At 42.9% G+C, this 12,431-nt stretch overlaps 1 protein-coding gene across 4 annotated transcripts in view; it reads left to right on the forward strand.

Annotated features, from left to right (window-relative positions):
• Positions 1-12,431, forward strand: part of LOC139551090 (potassium channel subfamily T member 2-like) — a 64,624-nt gene that overhangs the window by 12,963 nt on the left and 39,230 nt on the right. For all 4 annotated transcript variants that reach the window (XM_071362481.1, XM_071362482.1, XM_071362483.1 and 1 more), the window contains 4 exons: positions 3,274-3,454; positions 4,133-4,297; positions 4,562-4,698; positions 4,982-5,045. In XM_071362481.1, the coding sequence (XP_071218582.1) occupies positions 3,274-3,454; positions 4,133-4,297; positions 4,562-4,698; positions 4,982-5,045 (547 nt within the window). The remainder of the gene's footprint in view (positions 1-3,273; positions 3,455-4,132; positions 4,298-4,561; positions 4,699-4,981; positions 5,046-12,431) is intronic.

Consider the following 12,431-nt stretch of genomic DNA (forward strand, 5'->3'; position numbering starts at 1 on the left):
AATACTTTCCCGAATGCCATATTCCATAATATATTTTGGAATGTATTTCAAATCTATTAAATATACAGTACCTGTCAAAAGTTTGAACACCTACTCATTGAATGTTTTTTCTTTATTTTTACTATTTTCTACATTGTAGAATAATAGTGAAGGGATCAAAATTATGAAATAACATTTATGATAACATATAGTAACCAAAAAAAGTGTTAAACAAATCAAAATATATGTTATATTTGAGATTCTTCAAAGGAGCCACGCTTTGCCTTGATGACAGCTTTTCACACTCATGGCGTTCTCTCAACCAGCATCATGAGGTAGTCACCTGGAATACATTTCAATTAACAGGTGTGCCATGTTAAAGTTAATTTGAGGAATTTCTTTCATTTTTAATGCGTTTGAAGAAATCAGTTATGTTGTGACATGGTAGGGCAGGTATACAGATGATAGCCCTGTTTGGTAAAAGACCAAGTACATATTAATGCAAGAACAGCTCAAATAATCAAAGAGAAACGACAGTCCATCATTACTTTAAGACGTGAAGGTCAGTCAATTCGGAAAATTTCAAGTTTCATCAAGTGCAGTCGCAAAAACCATCAAGGGCTATGATGAATCTGGCTCTCATGAGGACCGCCACAGGAAAGGAAGACCCAGAGTTACCTCTGCTGCAGAGGATAAGGGGAGGCAGGTAGCCTAGTGGTTAGAGCGTTGGGCCAGTAACCGAAAGGTTGATGGATTGAATCCCCAAGGTGACAAGGTAAATATCTGTCGTTCTGCCCCTGAACAAGGCAGTTAACCCACTGTTCCTAGGCTGTAATTGTAAATAAGAATTTGTTCTTAACTGACTTGCCTAGCTAAATAAAAAAAAGTTCATTAGAGTTAACTGCACCTCAGATTGCAGCCCAAATAAATACATCACAGAGTTCAAGTAACAGACACATTTCAACATCAACTGTTCAAAGGAGTCTGTGTGGATCTGGCCTTCATGGTCGAAATGCTGCAAAGAAACCACTACTAAAGGACACCAATAATAAGAGACTTGCTTGGGCCAAGAAACATAAGCAAAGGACATTAGACCGGTGGAAATCTGTCCTTTGGTCTGATGAGTCCAAATTTTAGATTTTTAGTTCCAACCACTTTGTCCTTGTGAGATGCAGAGTAGGTGAACGGATGTTCTCCGCATGTGTGGTTCCCACCGTGAAGCATGGAGGAGGTGGTGTGATGGTGTGGGGGTGCATTACTGGTGACACTGTCGCTGATTTATTTAGAATTCAAGGCACACTTAACCAGCATGGCTACCACAGCATTTTGCAGTGATATGCCATACCATCTGGTTTGTGCTTAGTGGGACTATCACCTCCAGGCTGTGTAAGGGCTATTTCACCAAGGAGAGTGATGGAGTGCTGAATCAGATGACCTGGCCTCCATAATCACTCGACCTCAACCTAATTGAGATGGTTTGGGATGAGTTGGACCGCAGAGTGAAGGAAAAGCAGCCAACAAGTGCTCAGCATACGTGGGAACTCCTTCAAGACTATTGGAAAATCATTCCAGGTGAAGCTGGTTGAGAGAATGCCAAGAGTGTGCAAAGTTGTCATCAAGGCAAAGGGTGGCTACTTTGAAGAATCTAAAAATATATGTTGATTTGTTCAACACTTTTTAGGTTACTATATGATTCCATATGTGTTATTTCATAGTTTTGATGTCTTCACTATTATTCTTCAATGTAGAAAGTAGTAAAATAAAGAAAATCCCTGGAATGAGTAGGTAATGGCCTTGGGGTAATGGCCGCTAAGTGATCTCAGTTCTGCCTTTTGCTGCCCTGCCCATAATGTGTGTGTGTGTGTGTGTGTGTGTGTGTGTGTGTGTGTGTGTGTGTGTGTGTGTGTGTGTGTGTGTGTGTGTGTGTGTGTGTGTGTGTGTGTGTGTGTGTGTGTGTGTGTGTGTGCGTGTGTGCGTGTGTGCGAACGTAATGTTTTTTTCGCTGTCCCTCTATGATCATAAAGTGATACTCATGATGATGGTCACACAAGCACGTGCGTACACACCCTTGTCTGGTAGTCCGTCAGTTATCAGTTCTCAAAACAACATATATGTTATAGATGATATTTAGATGTATTTAAAAAGATATTAAATGAAATCATGTTGAGACACACTAATGTCTGTGTAGACAGAATATTCCTCTTAAGGTCTGTTTGTCCTGGCTGGTAAATGCAGGTTTACTGGAATGACGACATTGCTCCATGTAACCGTTCCTCTAAAAAATAAGAATTGAACACACTCTTTCAGTTGGCCAAGTTTTACTAATCGATGTATTGGACCAGTGGGATCACAGGTTAAGCTACTTCCAATGTCAATACATGACTGACCACAACATTCAACAAAAAAACTGATAGGATGGATACTATGTATTCATTCAAGAATTGAACAAATACGTTTCCATAATATGCAGAGCATTTTAGTTAATAAATACATCCTCAGATATATTTGAGGGCATACAGTATATCGAACATCATTAACAATAAAAAAATCGAAACAAATCACATTCATTTGGTCACATACACATGGTTAGCAGATGTTAATGCGAGTGTAGCGAAATGCTTGTGCTTCTAGTTCCGACAGTGCAGTAATATCTAACAAGTAATCTAACAATTCCACAACAACTCCCTAATACACACCAATCTAGTAAAGGGATGGAATAACTATATGTACATATAAATATATCGATGAGCGATATATGTTACAAAGAGATTTCAGGATATACGCCTGGCTTTGAGGAGTTCAGTTGAAAGTCTTGTAGGTTTATGTTTCTTCTCGACTAAAACCTTATGGGCCGGTTTCCCGGAGACAGATTAAGTTTAGTCCCGGTTCAAAAGGCTCAATGAGAATTTCAATTGAAAGTGCTTTTTAGTCAAGGAGTAACAGTAACAACTGTCCAGAAAACTGGCCCTATGTGCAGAACCAATAGTTTTTCTTGACCATCTGCCTTAGTTAAAGGTTAAAGGACGCAGTGTTTTTCCTGGTTTGGTCATGTGGTCTGGGAAAAGTCTTGGCCCTACTTCATATGTTTCAGTGTAGACACCAAGGGCTGATTTCCCCAACACAGACTAAGTCTAGTCCTGGACTAAAACACAAACTCAATGTAGAAACTCAAATGAAAATCCTTAAAAATCAAAGACTTGGCTTAATCTGTGTCTGGTAAACTGTCCCCAAATGATGCAATGACACCACTCCCTTCACAACCTGTGTGTTACTGCTTCCCTGTATCCCTGGTAGTATCTGTGGAATCCAGCACCTGGAGCGGGCGGGCAAGAATCTGACGTTGTTCGACTCCTGGTACTTCTGTGTTGTCACGTTCTCCACAGTGGGTTACGGCGACGTCACGCCCAACGTGTGGCCCTCCAAGCTGCTGGTGATCATCATGATCTCAGTGGCCCTTGTGGTGCTGCCCATTCAGGTGAGAGAGTTGGCCAAAAACACACATTGCACCGCACATACAGACAGACAGACACACACAAAATTACCACACTGCTTGCTAAAGGGAAATCATCTGGACTAATGTCTGGACATCTAGGAAATGCCACATCGATAGAACACATGTGAGTAGGGAGTCAGCTGAACTAGACGGTGCATAATCATGCTCGGGGCATTGTAGAGGCATTTGTAGGCCAAAAGTATCCCTACTGCTGCTGTTCTGCCATTCTCCCTGTAAACATATTGCCTCAATGAAGACAAAAACATTTACTGTGGCCTTTTTTTAATGGACACAATTTCAATGTTCTGTTGAAGCAGCTTTTTTCTAGTACTAGTCCAGGAGACCCAAAGGGTTTGCAGGCTTTTGTACCAGCTAGATGGAATAACACACCTGACTTGATGATTACTTGACTGTACGAATCAGGCGTGTTGGTACTGGGCTGGAGAAAATAATAGCTCAATGGGACCAGCATGGAAGAACACAGCGATTAAAAGATAAATGCTTTACTCTATATTACGAAATGTGTCGGATTGGGTGAACTGTATGCATTTAGCCATGCATTTAGCCATGCATTTAGCCTATTGGATTGATTTGAGCATTTGTTTTGCACAACATGAGCAGTATTAGTAAGGTGTGCCTGTGCTGGGCGCTATTGGTCAGTTTGAGCAGCTGGCCTACCTGTGGATGGAGAGACAGAAGTCGGGGGGGAACTACAGCCGTCACCGCGCCCAGACGGAGAAACATGTGGTGCTGTGTGTCAGCTCCCTCAAGATAGACCTCCTGATGGACTTCCTCAATGAGTTCTACGCCCACCCCGGGCTGCAGGTGTGTGTGTGTGTGTGTGTTGGTATGTGCGTGCATGCATGCATGTGGGTGGGTGGGTGATTGAGTTGGTGTGTGCGTGTGTGTATGCTTGGGTCTTGTTCATTCAGGCGCTTAACAGGAAAGGTTTTAAAACACTTGGCAACAGAAATGTGCATTACTTATTGGACAAGTCCAGGTAGTCCCTCCCTGTTTAAGTCCGTTTTCGTCTATTTGGTGTCGAATGAACACGACCCAGGCTGTTCCTCTGTGTTCCTCCCCATTCAGGACTACTACGTCATCATCCTGTGTCCGACAGAGATGGACCCCCAGGTTCGGCGGGTCCTCCACATCCCCCTATGGTCCCAGCGTGTCATCTACCTCCAGGGTTCAGCCCTCAAAGACCAGGATCTCATACGGGCCAAGTGAGTCATCAACACTAAGGGCTGCGTCTCATTCCGCTAAAATAGTTTCCTCTCTTTGGATCTTTGGTCTCCTTTCCTTCAACTGCACTGATGTGGAAGAGCTGGACTGGTAAAAACCAATAGTGAATAGGCAATAGGCATCCACCATATTGCTTTCCTTTCACCTCTCCTATGTTTAAGATGAGTGTGGGTAGGTATACAGTTGGAGAGGAGATGAGAGGAAGCCACTGTAGAGTATTGAGATGTTACCACTTAGTATTGAATGGCTGTCCTTCTTTTCCAGACTGGACAATGCCGAGGCTTGTTTCATCCTAAGCAGTCGCTGTGAGGTGGACCGCACTGCCGCAGTACGTACACTTGCTAATAGAGAGACCAGCCCACTGGCCTAAGGAGTGACCAGCCCACCAGGCATTTGTCCAAACTATCAGAACTCAGCATAAGACCCAGATGCAGACAGCGAGAGTCACAGATGTTTATTGACCCAAAACAGGGGGCAGGCAAAAGACAGGTCTAAGGCAGGCAGAGGTCCGTAATCCAGGGCAGAGTCAATAAGGTACAGAACAGCAGGCAGGCTCGGGGTCAGGACAGGCAGAGGATCGTAAATGGGTCAGAGTCAGGCAGGTACAGAACAGCAGGCAGGCTCGGGGTCAGGACAGGCAGAAGTTCATAAACAGGTCAGAGTCAGGCAGGTACAGAATGGCAGGTAGGCTCGGGGTCAGGGCAGGCAGAATGGTCAGAACTGGGGAAACTAGGGAACAGAACTTGAGCAAGCAGGGAGATGGGAAAACGCACTGGTAGGCCCTGACAAGATGAACTGGCATGAGACAGAGAACACAGGTATAAATACACTGGGGATAATGAGGAAGATGGGTGACACCTGGAGAGGGGTGGAGACAAGCACAAAGACAGATGAAACAGATCAGGGTGTGACACAGACTTTTTGTGTTAGATTGAGGTTAAATTCATATTTTGTTCATTGCTGAATATTCGTAAACAAAACTTGCTGATACCCAAGGCATTTTAGCTAGTGTACAGTAATATTATTAGATCATTTTAGTTTCGGCTAGTCTGGTTATTAAAAGTACAGATTTTTCCTCTATTTGCCCACACATGTAGACCATTTGTATGTTGTTCTCTCTGGCAGAGTTCAGTCAGAACTATACTTCTAGTGAGTGTAGGGTATATAAACTGAAAGAAATACATGAAGTGGCTTGTAAGACCAGGCTAGAGTGGAGTTGTATTCACATCCACTTCCTTATGTCTGAAACACAGGCTTCCAGGGAGAAGAATTTTGGGCTTCACCATGTACAGTGGCGTGTCGTCCGCATAGCAGTGAAAGTTAACATTATGTTTCCGAATGACATCACCAATAGGTAGGATATATATAGTGAAAACAATAGTGGTCCTAAAACGGAGCCTTGAGGAACACCAACATTTACAGTTGATTTGTCAGAGTACAAACCATCTACAGAGACAAACTGATATCTTTCTGACAGATAAGATCTAAACCAGTCCAGAACTTGTCTGTGTAGACCAATTTGGGTTTCCAATCTCACCAAAATAATGTGGTGATCGATGGTATCAAAAGCAACACAAAGGTTTAGGAGCACGAGGACAGATGCAGAGCCTCGGTCTGACGCCATTAAAAGATAATTTACCACCTTCACTAGTGCAGTCTCAGTGCTATGATGGGGTCTAAAACCAGACTGAATTGTTTTGTATACATTGTTTGTCTTCAGGAGGCCAGTGAGTTGCTGCGCAACAGCTTTTTCAAAATGTTTTGAGAGGAATGGGAGATTCGATATAGGCCGATAGTTTTTTATATTTTCTGGGTCAAGGTTTGTCTTTTTCAAGAGAGGCTTTATTACTGCCACTTTTAGTGAGTTTGGTATACATCCAGTGGATAGAGAGACGTTTATTATGTGCAACATAGGAGGGGCAAGCACAGGAAGCAGCTCTTTCAGTAGTTTAGTTGGAATAGTGTCCAGTATGCAGCTTGAAGATTTAGAGGCCATGATTATTTTCATCAATGTGTCAAGAGATATAGTATTAAAAAACTTGAGTGTCTCCCTTGATCCGAGGTCCTGGCAGAGTTGTGCAGACTCAGGACAACTGAGCTTTGGAAGAATACACAGATTTAAAGAGGAGTCCATAATTTGCTTTCTAATGATCATGATCTTTTTGTCAAAGATATTGATGAATTTATCACTGCCGAAGTGAAAGACATCCTCTCTTGGGGAATGCTGCTTTTTAGTTAGCTTTGCAACAGTATCAAAAAGAAATGTTGGATTGTTCTTATTCTCCTCAATTAAGTTGGAAAAATAGGATGATCGAGCAGCAGTGAGGGCTCTTCGATACAGCACGGTACTGTCTTTCCAAGCTAGTCGGAAGACTTCCAGTTTGGTGTGGCGCCATTTCCTTTCCAATTTTCTGGAAGTTTGCTTCAGAGGTCGGGTATTTTCTGTATACCAGGGAGCTAGTTTCTTATGACAAATGTTTTTTGTTTTAGGGGTGTGACTGCATCTAAGGTATTACGCAAGGTTAAATTGAGTTCCTCAGTTAGGTGGTTAACTGATTTTTGTACTCTGACGTCCTTGGGTAGGTGGAGGGAGTCTGGAAGGGCATCTAGGAATCTTTAGGTTGTCTGAGAATCTATAGCTCGGCTTTTGATGATCCTTGGTTGGGGTCTGAGCAGATCATTTGTTGCGATTGCAAACTTAATAAAATGGTGGTCCGGGATTATGAGGAAAAACATTAAGTTCCACAACATTTATTCCATGGGACAAAACTAGGTCCAGAGTATGACTGTGGCAGTGAGTAGGTCCGGAGACATGTTGGACAAAACCCACTGAGTCGATGATGGCTCCGAAAGCCTTTTGGAGTGGGTCTGAGGACTTTTCCATGTGAATATTAAAGTAAATAAAATTGAAATTATCTGCCATGACTACAAGGTCCGATAGGAATTCAGGGAACTCAGTGAGGAATGCTGTTTATGGCCCAGGAGGTCTGTAAACAGTAGCTATAAAAAGTGATTGAGTAGGCTGCATAGATTTCATGACTAGAAACTCAAAACACGAAAACGCAGTCGTTTTTTTTTTGTAAATTGAAATTTGCTATCGTAAATGTTAGCAACACCTCTGGCTTTGCGGGATGTGCGGGGGATATGGTCACTAGTGTAACCAAGAGGTGAGGCCTCATTTAACACAGTAAATTCATCAGGCTTAAGCCATGTTTCAGTCAGGCCAATCACATCAAGATTATGATCAGTGATTAGTTCATTGACTATAATTCCCTTGGAAGTGAGGGATATAACATTAAGTAGCTCTATTTTGAGATGAGATATCACAATCTCTTTCAATAATGACAGGAACGGAGGAGGTCTTTATTCCAGTGAAATTGCTAAGGCGAACACCGCCATGTTTAGTTTTGCCCAACCTAGGTCGAGGCACGGACACGGTCTCAATGGAGATAGCTGAGCTGACTACACTGACTGTGCTAGTGGCAGACTCCACTAAGCTGACAGGCTGGCTAACAGCCTGCTGCCTGGCCGGCACCCTATCTGATTGTGGAGCTAGGGGAGTTAGAGCCCTGTCTATGTTCGTAGATAAGATGAGAGCACCCTTCCAGCTAGGATGTAGTCTGTCACTACTCAGCCGGCCAGGCTTGGTCCTGTTTGTGGGTGAGTCCCAGAAAGAGGGCCAATTATCTATACATTTTATATTTTGGGAGGGGCAGAAAACAGTTTTCAACCAGCGATTGAGTTGTGAGACTTTGCTCATCACTCCCCCTAACTGGGTGAGGGCCAGAGACAATTACTCAATGCAGACACATCTTTCTAGCTGATTTACACGCTGAAGCTATGTTGAGCTTGGTGACCTCTGACTGTTTCATCTTAACATCGTTGGTGCCGACGTGGATAACAATATCCCTATACTCTCTACACTCGCCAGTTTTAGCTTTAGCCAGCACCATCTTCAGATTAGCCTTAACGTCGGTAGCCCTGCCCCCTGGTAAACAGTGTATGATCACTGGATGATTTGTTTTCAGTCTAATACTGCATGTAATGGAGTCGCCAATGACTAGGGTTTTCAATTTGTCAGAGCTAATGGTGGGAGGCTTCGATGTCTCAGACCCTCGGACTCCGACCCGTTGCTTAATGGGGAGAACCTGTTGAAAGTTTCTGTCGGCTGAATGAGCGACACCGTTTGAGCATTCCTACCAGAAGCCATGAGAAAATTGTCCGGCTGCGGGGACTGTGCGTGGGGATTTATACTACTATCTGTACTTATTGGTGGCACAGACACTGTTTCATCCTTTCCTACACTTAAATTACCCTTGCCTAACAATTGCGTCTGAAGCTGGGCTTGCAGCTATCGTCGCCATAAGGCAATCGTTCCCCTGTAAATTATGAGTACAGCGACTGCAATTAGAAGGCATAATGTTATTGTTACTACTTAGCTTTGGCTGGTGGAGGTCCTGACGAACCACGTCCAGATAAAGCGTCCGGGGTGAAAAAGTTGAATGGAAGAAGTCGAGCGAGGGAATAAATAAAAATATAAAACGGTAATTAAAAAATAAAAACCGTAAAGTTGGCAGGTAGCGAAGTAAGGTTAGCAACAAACCGCACAGCAGCACGTAAACAAGTCTACAAGTTGAAACATGCTGAAACATGAGGTGATGGCATCGAATGAATGGCATGACAATGGGCCTCAGGATCTTGTCACGGTATGTCTGTGCATTCAAATTGCCATCGATAAAATGCAATTGTGTTCATTGTCCGTAACTTACGCCTGCCTGCCCGTACCATAACCCCACCGTCACCATGGGGCACTCTGTTCACAATGTTGACATCAGCAAACCACTCTCCCACACGAGAGTCTGCCATCTGCACCGTACAGTTGAAACCGGGATTCATCTGTTTATTTATTTATTTATTTATTTAACCTTTATTTAACCAGGTAGGCAAATTGAGAACACGTTCTCATTTACAATTGCGACCTGGCCAAGATAAAGCAAAGCAGTTCGACACATACAACAACACATAGTTACACATGGAGTAAAACAAACATATAGTCAATGATACAGTGAAAAAAAATAAGTCTATATACAATGTGAGCAAGTGAGGTGAGATAAGGGAGGTGAAGGCAAACAAATATATGTATAAATAAATAAAAATATAAAAAGGCCATGGTGGCGAAGTAAATACAACACAGCAAGTAAAATAAAAAATAAAAACGCTGGAATGGTTGGTTTGCAGTGGAAGAAAGCGCAAAGTAGAGACAGAAATAATGGGGTGCAAAGGAGCAAAATAAATGAATAAATACAGTAGGTAAAGAGGTAGTTGTTTGGGCTAAATTATAGATGGGCTATGTACAGGTGCAGTAATCTATGAGCTGCTCTGACAGCTGGTGCTTAAAGCTAGTGAGGGAGATAAGTGTTTCCAGTTTCAGAGATTTTTGTAGTTCGTTCCAGTCATTGGCAGCAGAGAACTGGAAGGAGAGGCGGCCAAAGGAAGAATTGGTTTTGGGGGTGACCAGAGAGATAAACCTGCTGGAGCGCGTGCTACAGGTAGGTGTTGCTATGGTGACCAGCGAGCTGAGATAAGGGGGGACTTTACCTAGCAGGGTCTTGTAGATGACCTGGAACCAGTGGGTTTGGCGACGAGTATGAAGCGAGGGCCAGCCAACGAGAGTGTACAGGTCGCAGTGGTGGGTAGTATATGGGGCTTTGGTGACAAAACGGATGGCACTGTGATAGACTGCATCCAATTTATTGAGTAGGGTTTTGGAGGCTATTTTGTAAATGACATCACCGAAGTCGAGGATTGGTAGGATGGTCAGTTTTACAAGGGTATGTTTGGCAGCATGAGTGAAGGATGCTTTGTTGCGGAATAGGAAGCCAATTCTAGATTTAACTTTGGATTGGAGATGTTTGATGTGAGTCTGGAAGGAGAGTTTACAGTCTAACCAGACACCTAGGTATTTGTAGTTGTCCACATATTCTAAGTCAGAGCCGTCCAGAGTAGTGATGTTGGACAGGCGGGCAGGTGCAGGCAGCGATCGGTTGAAGAGCATGCATTTAGTTTTACTTGTATTTAAGAGCAATTGGAGGCCACGGAAGGAGAGTTGTATGGCATTGAAGCTCGCCTGGAGGGTTGTTAACACAGTGTCAAAAGAAGGGCCAGAAGTATACAGAATAGTGTCGTCTGCGTAGAGGTGGATCAGAGAATCACCAGCAGCAAGAGCGACATCATTGATGTATACAGAGAAGAGAGTCGGTCCAAGAATTGAACCCTGTGGCACCCCCATGGAGACTGCCAGAGGCCCGGACAACAGACCCTCCGATTTGACACACTGAACTCGATCAGAGAAGTAGTTGGTGAACCAGGCGAGGCAATCATTAGAGAAACCTGTGAATCTGTGAAGAGCACACTTCTCCAGCGTGCCAGTGGCCATTGAAAGTGAGCATTTCACCACTGAATTTGGTTACGACGCCGAACTGCAGTCAGGTCAAGACCCCGGTGAGGACAATGAGCATGCAGATGAGCTTCCCTGAGACAGTTTCTGACAGGTTGTGGAGAAATTCCTCGGTTGAGCACACCCACAGTTTCATCAGCTGTCCGGGTGGCTGGTCTCAGACGATCCCGCATGTGAAGTAGCCGGATGTGGAGGTCCTGGCCTGGTGTGGTTAATCGTGGTCTGCGGTTGTGAGGCTGGCTGAACTTACTTCTAAATTCTCTAAAACGATGTTGGAGGTGGCTTATGGTAGAGAAATTAACATTCAATTCTCTGGCAACAGCTCTGGTAGACATTCCTGCAGTCAGCATGGCAATTGCACGCTCACTCAACACTTGAGAAATCTGTGGCATTGTGTTCTTTGACAAAACGGCACATTCTAGAGTAGCCTTTTATTGTCCCCAGCACAAGGTGCACCTGTGTAAAGACCATGCTGTTTAATCAGCTTCTTGATATGCCGCACCTGTCAGGTTGATGGATTATCTTGGCAAAGGAGATATGCTCACTAACAGGTATGTAAACATATTTGTGCACAACATTTGAGAGAAATAAGCTTTTTGTGCGTATGGGAACATTTCTGTGATCTTTTATTCAGCTCTTTTATTTTCAGCTCATGAAACATGAGACCAACACATTTATATTTTTGTTCAGTATGAATCGAGAAACACATCCCAAAATGCTAACGAAATTAGCCCTTGACGATTTAATAGTACTATAAAACAAAGCAAAAACAAGTTTGGAGATTTGTATTACATATTTCAATAATCTAAAGTTTGAATTATTAAACAATTAAGTCGTTTAAACACTTGTTGGACAATAACTGTAAAAATGAAATGCCTTTTATGGTGTCTGATGGAAATGACATAAATCCAGTTAGTTACATGTTATGATAAAAAATAACAAAACACTTTTTTTATTATTATTATTTTTTTCATTGTGTGATAGCTGAAACTTTAATATTAAGACAAATATTGGTGGGGGAAAAGTTGAGATGAGTACTGTCTTTCAAGAATCCCTGAAAAAAAAAAAAAAGCAACATTTCCTCTCAGCCTGTCAAAATGTGTAAAATCGAATGAGATTAGCTATAATAATGCACAATTTTTTCGAAACTGCGCTATGACACTGTTCTGAACATGTCATTATGAGTAGATTCGCATTGAAGAATTCATGAAACCATGCCTCTAATTTCTGATACAGCATTTTATTCAGTTAAGTAGT

Source organism: Salvelinus alpinus, chromosome 23 (genome assembly GCF_045679555.1).
Source record: "Salvelinus alpinus chromosome 23, SLU_Salpinus.1, whole genome shotgun sequence".
In the NCBI taxonomy this organism is placed as follows: Eukaryota; Metazoa; Chordata; class Actinopteri; order Salmoniformes; family Salmonidae; genus Salvelinus; species Salvelinus alpinus.